The sequence below is a fragment of the Macaca thibetana genome, chromosome 2 (assembly GCF_024542745.1).
Source record: "Macaca thibetana thibetana isolate TM-01 chromosome 2, ASM2454274v1, whole genome shotgun sequence".
Classification (NCBI taxonomy): domain Eukaryota; kingdom Metazoa; phylum Chordata; class Mammalia; order Primates; family Cercopithecidae; genus Macaca; species Macaca thibetana.
Genome location: NC_065579.1, coordinates 123744435 through 123761990, shown reverse-complemented (window position 1 = coordinate 123761990; position 17556 = coordinate 123744435). Strand labels below are relative to the sequence as shown.

The window sequence follows — 17556 nt, the reverse complement described above, 5'->3', positions numbered from 1 at the left end:
ATCATGTACCCCCATTATCACCTGGCTCTCCTGTACTCAGCCTTCAGGTCTCTGCTGAAAGTCACGTGCTCAGGGAGGCATCCCTTAATCCCCCCATCCTCACTCACTTGTCTCTATTAGAACCCCTGTGGCAGTGCCCGCTCCTCTACATTTCTTGTTCAGATTCCTCTTCTGACTTCCCCACTCTCCTCTCGGACTCGCTTAGACCGAGATCATCTCAGTCTTGTCAGTATTCTGAGTGCTTAGTTCCCTGCCTGATGCATAGTGCGAACTCAATACATAATTTTCTAATGAACAAGACTGTGTTTTGGGAATGGATGAACCACTTTCTGTATTCACTGTTAAGACAAATAGTCATTTATTGGTCAGTTCAATAAACATTTATTGATTGCCTGCTATGTGCCAGCCACTGGGGAAACAAATATGAATAAGGCCCTTTCCCAGCTTGCACCAGTGGTTTCTGAATGAGGGCAGCTACTACCCCACCCAGCAGTATTTAGAAATGTGTGAAGGTGCTTTCTGTTGTGGTGGTCCTAATGACTGGGGCACTACTGCATTTAGCAGGCAGAGCCCAAGGTCACTAAATGCCTTCCAGTGCATGGGATACTCCTGCACAAGGAGGAGCCATCCCAGCCAGCCTTGCTTCCACTTCACATCACAGTGGTTCCTCACATAGCTGACAGTCTAATAGAGAAAAGTGAACTGAGAGGAGCAATATCCTGTCGTGTGTACAGTCAGAGACTTTCATAACAGTGCATGGCCCAAAGGAGGCATCAGCATTCCACCTGGGATTAGTGTGGGGGGAGTTTTTTCTATAAACATGCCAAAGAAAGATTTCTTCTAGTACTATGGAGCCTCTGATTTAAATGAAATGATAATTCTTAGCAAACTGTCACAAGGACAGAAAACCAAACACTGCGTGTTCTCACTCATCGGTGGGAACTGAACGGTGGGAACTGAACAGTGAGAACACTTGGACACAGGGTGGGGAACATCACACACCGGGGCCTGTCATGGGGTAGGGAGAGGGGGCAGGGACAGCATTTGGAGATATACCTAATATAAATGACGAGTTAATGGGTGCGGCACACCAACATGGCACATGTATACACATGTAACAAACCTGCACGTTGTGCACATGTACCCTAGAACTTAAAATATAATAACTTTTAAAAAATAAAATAATAAATAAATAAATGAAATGATAAAACAAAAACTGAAGTACAAAAATATTAATAGTTCTTATGATAGTTATTCTCCCTTTGGATGATAAGTATCTAAAAATCGTAAGTGAAAATCATAGGAAACGTCATTCCGGTTATTTCTCAAAAGACTTTGAATTCGTTATACTCAAAATTGTGACTGTGTAAAAAAAAAACTAACAAACAAAAAACCATTATACAGTGATTGCTTCATTTCTTTTGCCTTTTGGAAATAAAATAACAAGAGGGAAGATTGTTTCTCCACAACTGGTCATGTGAGAGGAAGAACAGGGTGTTGCATTTATTTTATTTTATTTTTTATTTATTTTATTTTATTTTTTATTTATTTTTGAGACAGAGTCTCGCTCTGTTGCCCAGGCTGGAGTGCAGTGGTGCGATCTCAGCTCATTGCAACCTCCACCTTCCAGGCTCAAACGGTTCTTCCACCTCAGCCTCCTAAGCAGCTGGGACTACAGGTGCACGCCACTACTCCCGGCTAATTTTTGTTACTTTTAGTAGAGATTGGTTTTGTCATGTTGGCCAGGTTGTTCTCAAACTCCTGACCTCAAGTAATCTGCCAGTGTCAGCCTCCCAAAGTGCTGGGATTACAGGCATGAGCCACCGTGCCTGGCCAGGCTGTAGCACTTAATTAGATCAGGGTTCCTTGACCTCTGCACCAGGGACACTTTAGGCAGGAGAGTCCTTTGCTGTGGGGGCTCTCCAGTGCATTATATAATGTTTAGCAGTATCCCTGGCCTCTACCTGCTGGATGCCAGTAGCACCTCCCAGTTGTGACAACTAAAAATGTCTTCTGACATTGCCAAATGTCCCAGCATGAGAGGGAGGTACAAAATTGTCCCCTGTTTGAGAACCATTGAACTAGACCTTGTTTTCATTCACTTCAAGCCCTATGTTGGATGTCCATGATCTGTCAGTTTACCCACACTGGTTTTTCAGTTGTGCAGAGAGTACAGCTGAAAAATGACCACAGACATTAGTTGGGCTCTGTGTTTTTGCCAGGCAGAGCGGACCACTGGAAGCTGCCATTTCACTAACTTGTTCTTTCTTCCTAGAGACAGGGGTTGGAATTTGTCCTATCTTCTTGGCTTTCATGCTCCTCTTCCTGCTGATTCCTCAAAGGGGAACCTACAGGAGCCTCAGGCATAATGACAATTTCTCTTTTACGGCAGCACAATTCCCAGGTGTATGAGTAATGCTGTCACCCGAAGCATCTTCTTAAGCCTCCAGAGAGAGCTGCAGAAAATTACAGTGTATTGCTGGGAACTCTGTGCTGAGGAGGAAAGAAAATCCTCTTCTTAAAAAAGAGAAAGAAAAAGCAAGACAATGTTGAAGCTAGCTTGATTTACCTCCTTTTCCACAGAAAATTTTAGACCAGCTTCAAGGGCGTGTGTCTGGGATCTGGTTAGTCCCATGTGGCTAGTCCGTTTTAAGGATGATGCCATACTTGGGCAGCACTTTTCTCCACTTCTGCACATCTGGGTTCAGTTGCCACCCACTGCAGTCCCTGGAGTGGAGGAAGTTGCACTTCCTTCCCTCTAAAATCACTCAGTCTTGACCTTCGAACTTCTTCTACAAAAGAGGAAAGCCATTTGGATAAGAAAAAAAGCATCAATGTTTATGTCAGTGGGAATAAGATGTCTTCTCCTGTCTTGCACCCAGCTTTTCTGAGTCCACAGGGGAAGTTGCCTCTGGTGGGGAAGATCAAGCTCAAAAAGATTTTTGGGAACTTGAAAGAGCAACAGAACTGCTCCCTGAAAACAAGTTGCCACCAACTTTCACCTTCAGCAAACAGAAAGTCATAGGAAAGCACATGCAGGTAACTAGTTGAAATTTAAAAACACATTTTATAATAAGTACACATGGACATAGAGAGCGGACTAAGAAGGCTTGGCGCAGTGGCTCATGCCTGTAATCCCAGCACTTTGGTGGGCCGAGGTGGGCGGATCACGAGGTCAGGAGTTCGAGACCAGCTGGCCAACATGCTGAAACCCCGTCTCTACTAAAAGTACAAAAATTAGCCTGGCATGGTGTTGTGCACTTGTAATCTCAGCTACTCAGGAGACTGAAGCAGGAAAATCACTTGACCCCGGGAGGCGGAGATTGCGGTGTGCTGAGATGGCACCACTGCAGTCCAGCCTGGGTGACAAAGGGAGACCATGTCTCAAAAAAAAAAAAAAGTGGACTAAGAGACAATGGAGACTGGGAAGGGTCAGAGGGTGGGAGGGGATGAAGGATGAGAAATAACTTAAAGAATACAATGTACACTATTCTGTGATGGCTACACTCAAAGCCCAGACTTCGCCACTATGCAATATATCCATATAACAACACTGCACTTATACCCACTAAATCTATATTTTTAAAAACCCACATTTTACTTGTACTATTTTATCTGAGTACAAAAAATTGAAACAATTCTTGATTTGGGGGGTGATGGTGGTTGGTTTTCTTTGGATGCTTACCCTTCACCAGACACCATGCTAAAGACCTTATACAGAATATTTTACTTAATTTTCCCCAAACTTTTTGTAGTGAATACCGATAATATATTGTACACATGAGGACATTGAGATGTTGATTTAAGGAGCTTATTCAGGGCCTCACAGGTCCTGAGAAGCAGAAATCTGAAGTCGGGTGTGTCTCTTTTAGGAGATTTAGCTACTAATCACCATACTATCATATTGTAGTTCTCTAATTTTAGCATGAGTCAGAATTCTCCAGAGACCAAATGAAAGCTCTGATCACTCATCTCACCCCCCACAATTTCTGATTCTGGGGCTGCCTGAGAGCTTGCATCTCTCCACCTTCCCAGGTGATGCTAAAGCTACTGGTTCTCCAGTGACCACACTTTGAGAGCCCCTATTATACCACATCCTATCTTCTAAAAAATTGCCCTGACTTTGGAAACCTTGAATGAAAATGATGGAATTTGAAAGTGACTGCTGACATTAGACCTACACACAGATAGCCAACAGCCAGAGTATTTCTAGAGCCTCTCTTCTGAGAGGATGGTGTCATGAGACAGAGGTAATTGACCCTGTTGTAGGTTTTATTCTGGTATTCCCTTGGCTGCCCCACATTTCCAAGAACACAGTCGAACTGCATCGTTGAAAAAAAAAAAAAAAGTACCACGACCATTTCCTCATACTAATAGGCCATTTTTGAAGTTCGGTAGTTTTCCATTCAGCATGATGACATTTCTTTTTCAAACTGAGTTCATTTTCTTTTGATTCAGTAAAATCTATTCAGATTCATCATTACCATCATCTTGAAAAAAAAAAAAAACTCTCAATACTAATAGTGATGGCATATAGAGGAGATTTACTGTGAAGAAAGCTTTGCAAAGCTTGGGTCAAGTCTTGTGTCCTATTAACTAATTCAACAAAAACTCTTAGGCAATTTTATTAAAGAAACGAATGTCATTTAGAAGTTTTCTGATTATAGTCACTGAAAACAACAGGCACTTTGAGGACAGATTTTGTGTTCTTCGTCTTTTGACTGATTGAGTTTCACCTGAATTAAGATTCTAAAAGCACATTTGATACCTGAAATCAAGCTGATTTACTTCTCGATAATCTGTTCTGGAGTCTTCTGGGCTAGTTCAGGAGAAAAGCTTTGGTGCCTTACCTTTCCTTTTGGTGCCACTTAATAGCACAGATAACAACCCAGGTGTGAAACAGCCAAGAAAATACAGACAATTGACCTACAGATGGATTCAGGAAAAAACTCCATCCTGAAATTTGCTACAGCACTTTTGCTATGAGAAATCTTCATACATTCTAAGGGAAAATAGAGGCTGGCCACAGTGAGTCGTGCCTGTAATCCTAGCACTTTGGGAGGCTGAGGCTGGAAGACTGCTTGAGCCCAGGCATTTGAAACCAGCCTGGGCAACATTTTGAGACCCCATCTCTAAAATAATAATAATAATAATAATAATAATAATGATAATAAACTTAGCCTGGCTTGGTGGTGCACACCTGTAGTCCCAGCTACTCAAGTGGCTGAGGTGGGAAGATGGATCACTTCACCCCAGGAGTTCAAGGCAGCAGTGAGCTGTGATTGAGTCACTGCTCTCCAGCCTGGGCAACAGACCTTGTCTCAAAAATAAATAAAGAAAAATAGAGACTGGTGGTAGGTGGTACTCTTTGAGCTCCCTTTTCCAAATGTTTCCAATAATCAGTATCAATTCCTGAGGGACAATTTAGAAAATAAATAAATAAATAAATAAGATTAATTATCTAGTGACTTCATGAGTGGTGGGACAGTTTCCTTTGGTTTTGAGTGGAGAATAAACTACCCACGCAGGTTGGTGCTGGCAGGTGAGGTTAGACATGTCCAGAGGCTGAATTTTCCAGAACTAAACCACCGATTCTCTTATGGGCTTCTGTTTCCCAGCAGTAGTAAAGACAAGCTATTTACAGGGGATCAAGAACTCTATTTTCCTCCCTGACTGCTGCATTGGAATTAGCAGCATCTTGGTGTGAGGGAACCTGTCCTCCTGCTGGCAACCACAGGAGGTTGTCATTTTCTCTGAGACCCTCAAGTTAGGAGCAAAGGCAGGTTCTAGGGCCGCCTGTTGCTTTGAGACTGTTGCCTTCATCTCCTGCTTCCAACAGAACCAAGGAAACATTCGTGGCTATTCCCCCAGGAGTAGGGTCCAAAGGGATGGTTTGGAGGATTTTTTTTTCTCTCTCTCTCTCCTGCATCTGTGGCTGCCCCGAGGTGTTTATCAGTGTGAACAGAGCAAGATGAGTAAGGTGTTCCCCGAGGCAGATTAGGAGACTACTCGGCCGGGGTGCGTGTGCGTGTTTGTGTTTGTGTGTGTGTGTGTGTGTGTACGCGCGCGCGCGCAAGACGTGGAAGCTAAGTGTGCTGAAATGCAGCTCCCCTCTCAGCCTGCAAAGAGTTGCTCCGCGTGCGTCCCTGCCCCGCGCCCTGGGGAAGCGCCAGGGGGAGTCCTCGCCGGCCAGGGCTTCCCGTGCCCGGGGAGCGCCGAGGGCCAGCTTGGTGGAGCTTAGCACAGCTTGCTCGGCGCTGCGAGCGGGCGGGGGTGGACACTGGGCTTCTGTGTGCCAGTCGCAGCCGTTGGCTGGCGGGCACCCAATCCCAGGGCATGCCGCCGGAGCCTGGCCAGGACGCACGGTGAAAGACGAGTTTGGTGGCAGGCTTGACCCCCCGGCTGCCAGCAGAAGTCGGCGTCGGGAGCCCAGGCGGGTGGGCCGCTGGGGTCGGGGCTGCAGCTACGAGAGCCGGGACCCCCGGGTTCGGAGCGAAGGAAGAGGCATGGCTTCGGTGTTCATGTGTGGTGTGGAGGACCTGCTGTTCAGCGGCAGCCGCTTTGTGTGGAACTTGACCGTGTCCACGCTGCGGAGATGGTACACGGAGAGGCTGCGGGCTTGCCACCAGGTGCTGCGGACGTGGTGCGGGCTGCAGGACGTGTACCAGGTGAGCCGGGGCGCGCGGCACCCGAGGGCCCCAGCAGGATGCCCGGCACTCCTGGGAAGCCGGCTCCACCTGTATGATTTTCTCCCCCCAGCTCTTCTTAAACTCCTAGCAGACTGCTTGGCCCTTGCTTGGGTCAAACGCTCAGCATGCTGCTCTAGGTAACCATTGCTTGACAGAGCTTGTGAATTTTTCATATTGGGCATGGGGGGCACTTGCGAGATAGTCCCAGCATTTGCCGACATCTGTTACAGAGCGATGGTGTACTGGCTGGCGCTTAGCTAGGGAGGCTGTTGCTTTGCAGCAGAGGGTCTGCAGAAAGCCACTTAGACATTCAAATGAGTCCTTCTTTTTAATTTCATTGGGGTGGGAGTGGCTGCTTCTGAAGCAACGGTTTCACACCAATTTGCTGGCAGAGGGGGCCTTGATGGATTTGCATCCTTCCTTTGGATTTTCAGTTTTCCATCAGGAAGCCCCAACTTGTAAGGCAGAGCCAGGAAAAGCTGATTCTGTGTCTACTGGCTTTTGGAAGGAAGGACAGCAAATTGTGAACACTTTGCAGGAGGATGACAGGCTAGGGAAGGGAGGGGTGGCCCGGCTCCACGTTGGAATGCTTATGTTAGGATTTACTCCCTGTCACACAACACAGCCCCTTTATTTCTCTGCTCGGTCCGATCCTGCAGGCAAAAAATGCAGCAACTTTGCTCAACTAGGAGACTGTTCATCCTCTCTGGGACTGCAGTTTGGCTGGATTAAAAAACAAAACAAGACAGTAATTTATGAATTTAAAAGTTCTGTGCTTTGGTTTCTAATATATTTGAGATTTTTAAAAATCTGCATTGTTTAATTAGAAATATACCTGATGTTTACTGTGGAAACATAATATCATATTTTCTTTCCTGTGATGTGGAATAGCTTTGTTGCAGTTCCTGGATTCCCCCCAGTTGACCCGGTTCCTAATATGTCTAGAATTTGTATCTCATTATATTGTGTCTCATACATGATCAAGCACTTGATTTTGACATAGTCTTCCATCAATCAGACAAAATGAAAAGACCAGCGCCTAAGGTTAGCCTATGGAAATCTAAAGAGTCAGCGTCCCCTTGTCATCCAAGTTAAAATATGAGGAACATCTGAATTTGTGCTTTCACTGCTTCTGCTTCATATAACATATCTGTGATATCTTGCATTTTGAAATGGAATATGAAAGGAATATGAAATGGGAACCAGGGCAGCATGTGGGAGTTTGAGAGTATTAGGGAATTGTGGACATATCCCATCTGGCCACATTGCTTAGCTCCCTGGCTTTTTGGAACCAGAAGCGTGTCTGTCTTTCAAGCTTTTTTTTTCCTCTCTTGGGAAATCCCTGTTCAGTTTGGTCTGTAGAATAAGTGCCCCTTGTGTAATTTTGTTTTTTCTTGTTAATGTTTGAGAAACTTTCATAAAGGGAACGCAAATATTGTAGCCAACCAGAGAGATTCTGTGCCTTACTCCCCAAGGATTCAGAGGATTTATGGCTTATCTCTAATACTGTCACTGACCAATTCAAAAATAAAGATTCCAGAAACCAGAGACCTTATGAGTTCTGTATAAGGTTGATTGATAATTTTTAAGCAGTATAGCAATTTGAGAGACTGAGCTACTAAAATATATATATATTTTTCTTTTCTATAAAATGGATGGTGACTGAGCCAATACCATATCATAATTCATAAGAACATCTAAAATATTAATGGTAGTCAGTCAGTGTGCTGTGCGTCTGTAATCCCAGCTACTCAGAAGGTTGAGACAGGAAGATCCTTTGAGCCCAGGAGTTTGAGGCCAGCCTGGGCAACATAGTGAGATTCATCTCTTAAAAAAAAAAAAGAAAAAATAATAAGTTCCCACTCCTTATTTTTAACATTAATAAATTGTACATTTCAAAATAACTAGAAGAGAATAATTTGAATGTTTCTAGCATAAAGAAAAGCTAATGGCTAGGCACCATGGCTCATGCCTGTAATCTCAACATTTTGGGAAGCTGAAGTGAGAGGATCACTTGAGTCCAGGAGTTTAAGACCAGTCTGAGCAACATAGTGAGACCCCATCTCTACAAAAAATTTAAAAATCAGCCAGATGTAGTGGCATGCACCTGTAGTCCTCTTTGCTCAAGAGGTTGAGGCAGGAGGCTCACTTGAGCTCAGGAGTTCAAGGCTGCAGTAAGCCATAATTACCCTACTATACTTCAGCCTAAGTGACAGAGGAAGACCTCCTCTAAAAAATTAATTAATTAAAATATTTAAAGCGTTGGCCATCCCAGTTATCCTGCTTTGATTATATGAATGTGTCACATTATCACATGTACCCCCAAAATATGTACATCTAATATGTATCAATAAAAATGAATAACAAAGGCTTTTATGAATATAGAATCAGAAGAAAATGATTTCTTTTTTTTTTTTTTTTTTTTTTTTTTTTGAGACAGAGTCTTGCTCTGTCACCCAGGCTGGAGTGCAGTGGCCGGATCTCAGCTCACTGCAAGCTCCGCCTCCTGGGTTTATGCCATTCTCCTGCCTCAGCCTCCCAAGTAGCTGGGACTACAGGCGCCCGCCACCTCGCCCGGCTAGTTTTTTGTATTTTTTAGTAGAGACGGGGTTTCACTGTGTTAGCCAGGATGGTCTCGATCTCCTGACCTCGTGATCCACGGGTCTCGGCCTCCCAAAGTGCTGGGATTACAGGCTTGAGCCACCGCGCCCGGCCTGAAAATGATTTCTAAGTTTAAAATTTCCTGTGCTTTTGCAAAAATAAGATTTTCAAAAATATTTTCAGCCTTTGAATATTCTTAATTGTGCCACATAATCCTTTGCAAAGAAAGATCATTTTTTAATGCTTTTCAAATATTAAATGAAAAAGTAGTGACTTAATTGTGTAGAGCTAAAAGATAGTAATATAAAGTGATTAATACCTTAGGCTGCAAGTTAAATAGACAAGGGAGTTAATCCAATCTTTGCCTATATATGACCATGAGCAAGTTAATCTTACTATACTTCAGCTTCATCATTTATAAAAGGAGAAATTAATAGTACTAATCACAGAGGTTGATAAAAGAATTAATTTACATGTAAGATATGTAGCATGCTGCCTGAAGTTTAGAAAAACATCCAATAAATGTTATATTTTCTATCAGTTAGGATTTTTTTATTGTAATAGAAAACACACTTCAAACTTGCCTACAGAGCAAAAAGAAATGACTTTTGTCACAGCTGAAAAGTCTAGCGTAGAATGAACTTCAGGTATTGTTTGATCAGGGTAACCATGCTTTCAGTCCTGGTCTTGCTCATGTGTTGGCTTTATCTTTAGCTGGTTTCTTCCCTCACAATAGCAGATAATCACAGCAGTTTCAGGCCTTATATCCACACATCCAGAAAGAAAGAATTTCTCATGTCAACCAACTATCCAAAAAAAAAAAAAAGCCCCAGATTACATGCTGGAACTCCAATTTAGGGTCTATATCCACTCCTGATGCCATGCACTGATTGGCACAGAGTATGGGATAACAATTTATGCATTCTCAATGAGAGTGAAATGGCCCAAAGGAGGCAAAAATTATTTTGGAGGAGGGGGATGGCAAAAAAATTCACTGCTTTTATTTATAAAGCACAAATATACATGCAATATATAAACAGAAATACAGTATATTTGTGACATTAAAATGGGAGGAAATGGACTGGGCGCGGTGACTCACACCTCTGATCCCAGCACTTTGGGAGGCCAAGGTGAGCAGATCACTTGAGATCAGGAGTTCAAGATCAGCATGACCAACATGGTGAGACCCCATCTCTACTAAAAATACAAAAAGTAGCTGGGTGTGGTGACTCATGCCTGTAATTCCAGCACTTTGGGAGGCTGAGGCGAGTGGATCACTTGAGCTCAGGAGTTCGAGACCAGCCTGGCCAACATGGCAAAACCCCATCTCTACTAAAAATACAAAAATTAGCCAGGCATGGTGGCAAATGCCTGTAATCCTAGCTACTCGGGAGGCTGAGGCATGAGAATCACTTAAACCTGGGAGGTGGAGGTTGCAGTGAGCCATGATCACACCACTGCACTCCAACTTAGGCAACAGAGCGAGACTCTGTCTCAAAATAAATAAATAAATAAATAAGGAGGGGTGACAAACAAAAATCTAAAAAGGCTCCTTAAGCAGATAACAATGAATTAAAAGGTTAAGAAACACTGGATTGCATTGATTTGCTAAGGCTATAGGGGGAATGGATCCATTTTCAAACCTAGGAGTGAGGTTGGCCTTCCTCAGACCACGGAGCTGCCAGGGAAGAAAGGCAAAATGCTTGGCTGAAATGCAACCAACGATGCCCACTGCATCATTAGAATATCAAATCTAGTGCTCTTTACATAAAAAGATTAGCTATTTTTGAAGATAAGTACAAAGATTAATGCTCAAATACTTTTGTATGTATTTTGCCACAGGAATTTGAGTTAAGGGGCTTATCATAAGAATACCCATTTGCTATCCCATAATTATGAATTCTAAATCAGAGAGGGGACTGTTCCACTGCACTGCTCAGCTTTCAGGCATACAGACTAGAAACACACACACCAGGGAGTTACATATTTTACTGAACCAAATTTTATATGATCTTGTTGATAAAAAGGTGTCATTTTTCTTGCTTCTAGTCTGAATAGTCTTGTTTGTAAGGAAAGCCAAAGCTTAATCACTCTAGAGAGAAATAGGGTGGGGAGGGAGGTATCCATTACATGAAATACCTGGCAGGCTCCTGGGGGTATTCTTTTTTTCATATACTATAAGTGAAATAAGATCTCCCACCTATTCATAAAATATTTTCCAACAACATTATTGTCAGGCCAGCAAAGCTAGGAAGGCATAATTTCTTTGGAATTGAACACTTCCTCCATTTCTAGATATTGGAGAAGCAAGTAACTTAATTTGCCAACAAACCATGAATAATTAAGATACTAGCTATAAGGCATTTCTGTAGTAAAGAGACTAAATAAAAAGCAGGCTCAGGCTGCATTGAGGCTGCCTTGAACAAAGACTTACTTTATGAGTGAAGCCTTGAATTTGGCGAAAGTAGCAGACATGAGCGTTCACCTTCACTTTAAGCTACATGCTAAAAGCTGATTCATCAGCCATATCCCTATCCTCCTTATATCTTGCCTGGGTGGGTTTTGTTATAGCAATTAATTTGGTTTAACAAACAACTTAGGTGGAAAATGATAACAGAATATTATAGAAAAAATAATCAACACCCTTTGCTTTTTATTAAGAGTGACATGTTCTAACAAAACCCTCAGTTTATTCCTTGGGATTAGGTTTTCCCCTTCTCTCCAGTGTCCCAAAGGTAGAATTTCTTGCAAACCCTGAAGGGAATCATTGCCTCCAACAGGAGGCAACTTGCACAGACTCCGGGATATTTAAGTGACCAATAAGAGGCTGGATCAGCTCCCCTGAAGCAGGTTGCTGGCCCTGAGGGGGTATTGTAAAACACAGAACACAGCAGAGTCTGTAGGCTCAACTTGAGCAAATTTGACCTTGGACAAATTGCTTTCCCTCTCTGAGCTTCATTTCCTCCTGGGTAAGAGTGGGGGAACAGAAGTAGCTGCATTATGAAATAGGGTGAGAAATTCATGAGGGAACATATATATCACTTAGCACTGTTCCTGGCACAAGCAAATGCTCAATAAATGTTAGCTCTTGTTTATGTAAAGGATTTAATACTAAACTCAGAGAAGATACTTGATAGAGGGTAGCTAGGGGCATTACTATTGCTTCTATAGGTAAGACTAGTCCCTCTAGTCTCACCTGGAAACTAAATTCCCATTTTTACATGTTTCATGAGGATGCTAAGTAAGAGAGACTGTGAAATTTCCCACAGCAGCCTATGTGGGGTGGACCCTGGGTATTTGGACTGTGTTCCACACAGTAGAGCACATCCTCTTTTAGCTAAGCCCACAGTTAAAATCTAGAAGGTCACAGCTATCTCCCACTAGGGTCTCTGAAGAGACAATCTTGCTATATCCAAGACTCCAATGATCCACAAACTGGTAACGCCTGAACTCTGGATCTCACCACACTGGTTGGCAAAGGCCAAGTCCTCCAAAGGACAATTCCCTATTGAGCCCTTGTACATTTCATACTGTATACAGTTTGCTTGCCCTCACCTTTCACTCTCCACAGTCTTCTAAATTAGTTGGAATAGAAAGGGAGTCAGCAAACTACGGCTTGCGGGCAAAGTCTGGCCTGCCTCTTGTTTTTGTAAATAAAGTTTTGTTAGCACACAGCCAGGCTCATCCATTACATGTTGTCTACAGCTGCTTTCACACTATAACGGCAAGATTGAGCAGTTGTGTCTGAACTACTTAAAGTTCAGTAGCTGATACAAGACTATTGCCCACAAAGCTGAAAATATTTACTATCCAGCCCTTTACAGAACAAGTTTGCTAATCCCCGGACAAGAAAAAAAAGGTGGAGAATACTAGAGGAAGAAAAATCCATAATTCTATCACAGAAAAACAGAACTTAAAGGAATACGGAAAATTTTTCTCATCAAAAACCTAGTCATGGCTGGGTGTGGCACCTCATGCCTATAATCCCAGCATTTGGGAGGCCAAGGTGGGCAGGTCACTTGAGCCCAGGAGTTCGAGACCAGCCTGGGCAACATGGCGAAACCCCACCTCTACAAAAAATACAAAAATTAGCCTGGTGTGGTGGTGTGTGCCTGTAGCCCCATCTAGGTAGGTGGCTGAGGCAGGAGGAACGCTTGAACCTGGGAGGCTAAGGCTGCAGTGAGCTGAGATTGTGCCACTACACTTCAGCCTGGGCAACAGAGTGAGACCTTGTCTCAAAAAAAAAAAATTGTAATTATTTAGAAATTAAAAAACAAATGTTCAGGATGAGTGCTCAGTTTACCTTTACTAGGTCCTTCTCTGTAAAATATAATGATTGGAGTCATGGATTGATTTATTCATTTGTTCATTCATTCATACCTAAAGTAATTATCAAGGGCTCACCAAGTCTCAGTTCCTATGCCAAGGTGTTAGACACACAAAATCAAAATAGACTTTTGTCTTGCCTTCAGAAAATGTATTTTCATGTAAGGGAGACAGTTAAGGAAACCAAGGTCTATGAATGGACTTTGCCTTTTTAGGTGATCAGTGGAGGGAGTCTAAACCAGACAGGAATAATGCAAAAGGGAAGGACCAAGGAAGCTTCCTAGAGGGAGTGACTCTTAAGCTGATCTTTGGAGGACAAGTAGGAGGAAGATAGAAGGGTATTTCAGGCATGGAACATGACTTTTGTTGGGGATTATAGAGAGGGTTTTTTGTTTTTGTTTTTTTAACCTTGATGAATAGAGAGACAAAGACAGAGAGATTTTGACTGAGAATGATGCCTGAACTTGAATTACCCTGTACTTTAGAATTTTGATGTTTATGGGGAGATCTTTGTGGGGAAGGAAGGAGTTGATTCAGAATTACCACTGGCAGCCGTGAGGCTGATAGGTTTGGGAAGTGTTTCATAGGGAAGCAGTAAGGCAAGGGAAACTCGGAGGCCGTTGTAGTGATGTCAGTGTATCAGGCAGGATAGATGGGGTTAGCCATGGCAACAAACAGCCCCAGGATCCTGGTGGCTTAAAGCAATGATTTTCTCTACTTTTGCTCATCTACCTATCCAATCACTGGTTGGCTGGAAGCTTGGTTGATTATTGTCATTCAGGCCCACAGAATATTCCTAAACATTGCCAGATGCCGTGATAGAAAGTGAAGAGCTCTTCAGAGTCTGGTCCTGACAGTTAAATGCTTGGCCTCTAAGTGGCTCATGTTACTTCTCAGTCATTGGCAGAACTGGTCACATACCCACCCAACCACAGGGGCCAGGCAAACCAATTCTGCCTCGCCCCAGAACAGCGTGAATGCTGACACAGATTTGGTTCCTTAGGTAGCAGACTCTGAAATGGAGATTAACAAGCAGGAAGTTTATTAGAGAGCCCTCTGAGGACCTACACCTGGAGAAGGGAGTAAAAAAGAAGTAGGATTGGTGACTGAAGCCTGTAATCTCAGCTCTTTGGGAGGCCAAGGTGGACAGATCACTTGAGGCTAGGAGTTTGAGACCAGCTGGCCAACATGGCAAAACCCCGTCTCTACTAAAAATACAAAAAAATTATCCAAGTGTGGTGGCACACACCTGTAGTCCCAGCTACTCAGGAGGCTGAGGCAGGAGAATCGCTTAAACCTGGGAGGCAGAGGTTGCAGTGAGCAGAGATCACATCATTGCACTTCAGCCTGGGCAACAGAGTGAGACTCTGTCTCTGGAAAAAAAAAAAAAAAAAAGAAGAAGAAGAAGAAGAAGAAGAAAAAGTAGGATTAAGCAGAGGGAAAATTTGAACTGGAATTCAGGCTCAATAAAAACTGTAGCTGACCTCCCAGGTAGCTCTGAAGCTGAGAGTTGTCCCAGGTTGTTACAAGAGGGCTAGGTCTTCTCCCCACCCTCATTAACCCATTATTGGAGATGGGCTACCCTTGAAGAGGGGAATGGGATGACCTTGGAGGAGGCAGCTCTCTTTAAGGGATTCCACTTTCCAGAGGGGGCTGAGAGCTGTTGGCTCACAACACTCCCAACAGCTGGGGAAATAAGTTTGGGCAAGACATCAAGCACCTTCTACAGGTGCCTCCCCAACAGGTGCTAGGACCAAAGCCCACACTGAAGCAAGGCCAGCAGGAAGAAAGTGGAGAGTGAGATTGCCTTGATGTGCGGATGTAGAATCTAGCTTTAAAACACAGCCAGTCTTCAGAGACGCTTGCTACACTTTTTTCAAGGGATCGGACAGCAACAGACTCAGCTACTTACCATTATGGTAGTGATTAACACATACAGAAAGGAGAGAAAACTTGGGTGATAAATGAAATGAGTCCATTTATCAGTGAGAAAATCAATCTTCTACCTTTTCTGGTAACCAAAGATTTTATGGCAGGGAACTAAGATGCTAAGGTACCCAAAAACTAATTTTTAATTTTTTCATCTTAATTTTTTAGCCCATCACCTGACAGAAATTTCTAAAAGAACCATGTCATCTAAACTCAACAAAATTAGTCTCAGGTTCTTTGAAAAGCATTTTTGAACCTTTGTTGCACAGCTTGAAAAACATCAAGAACGGACTCTCCGAACTCTTCAAATAAGTGTTTGTTTTTCACATTCCATCTTTTCTTGGTGGAGCTTGTAGCATAAAATCACTTTCTCATTCATCCCCTACTTATGTTTATTCTGAACATTATATTTTTGATGTCCCAGTTGGTTGTTGTGGAAAAGTTTGAATGACTCAAATGAGGAATCAGATTTGCAGTTCTAAATTTTATAAACAAGACCATATGACTTACAACATGGAAAGGAGGCAGAAATTAAGCGCTCATAAAAAAATTAAAATTAACACCCATATGTAATTAGATATATTGTGTATATATGTACATACATAACAGATATACATTCTGGCATACTTGAAATAAACTTTTGCTATAAAAAATGCTAGCAAATATGGTAAATTAAATAGTCCCATTTTCCCCTAATGTCCTTTTTAGTCATTTTTTTGGTCTCTTAAATTTTGTGTGTGTGTTGCTTTTTGCTTAAATAGCTATTTTCCCTTTAACTAGTACTTTTATGTAACCTTGCTGTCTTGACTTGAGTAACAGCTACTAGACATTAAGCAGCTGCTATATGCTAGGCCTTTCTATATGCTAGGCCTTATGCTTAGCACTTTGCATGTACTACCTTTAAGAAGAAAAAACTTTAGGGCTTATTTCAATATACAGAAATATAAAAGATAATATAGGGAAAAATCTATGCTCCCAGCACTGTTTAAGGCATCTTATTAATAATCTGCCATGTTTGTTTTGGATACTTTTTTGTAATATAATAAAATTATATTGAATCAGTTGAAACCTCCTTTGTACTTCTTCCTGCTCCCTAGAAAATCCTTCCCTGAAGTTTTTTATTCCCAGGCATGTTTTTATAATTATGTCACATCTGTTTGTATCTATAAACAATATATATTACTCTGTGTGTCTGTAAAACTTATATATTTATGCATCATTCTGCTGCTTTTATTTTTCTTTCGGTAAGTTTTTGGGATTTATCTCTAAATTCATTTTTAATCCCTATATCCCATTGCATGGATATACCAATCTGTTGTTGATAGACATAAGTTATTTCTAAATAACAGTACAGTGAAAATTTTTGTACTTGTCTCCTTGTGCATATGAGCAAGACTTTCTGTAGGGTATATACTGAAAAGGAGAGTTGCTAGATTTTACACACTTTATTCGATGTTGTGCCTTTATCCTCTTCAATATGATATTATGAAGCCCATTTTATTGATTGTATGTACTTATTATAATAGGTAATAAGTCACAGTGTTGGAATTTGAATAACATGCTAGCTGACTCTAACACTCAGCCTCTGGCCACAAATTTGCTGCTTTATTTTAAGAGAAATGACACATAAAGATACAATTTTTTCATTTGTTCACTTATTTATTCACTCAAAAAATATTGGGTGAAAACATAGCCTACTGCTTAAAGATGAAGTCTGTGAACTCATACTGCCTGAGTTCAAATCCTAACTCACCTTTTACTGGTTATGTGAGTTCTCCAAAGCTCCATTTTTTTTTTTTCTGCTGTAAAATGTGAACAATTATGGTACCTATATCAAATAGTTATTTTCTTGGGATGCTTATAAAAATTAAATGTATTAATATTTAAAAGCACTAAAAACACTGTTAGATGTTATATGGATGGACCAATAGATGGGTGCTTGGTTAAATAGATGATTGGATGGATGGATGGATAGATGGATAGATGGATGGATGGAATGGGGTGGATGGAT

At 42.0% G+C, this 17556-nt stretch overlaps 1 protein-coding gene across 2 annotated transcripts in view; it reads left to right on the top strand.

Annotated features, from left to right (window-relative positions):
• Nucleotides 1-17556, top strand: part of FRMD4B (FERM domain containing 4B) — a 360926-nt gene that overhangs the window by 146282 nt on the left and 197088 nt on the right. The window contains exon 1 of one of the 2 annotated variants that reach the window (XM_050781285.1): nucleotides 6197-6668. The exons of the other annotated variant lie outside the window; for it this stretch is intronic. Coding sequence (XP_050637242.1) covers nucleotides 6507-6668 — 162 coding nt within the window. The 5' untranslated portion in view covers nucleotides 6197-6506. Of the gene's footprint in view, nucleotides 1-6196; nucleotides 6669-17556 lie in introns of those variants that run through there. 2 annotated transcript variants of the gene reach the window in all.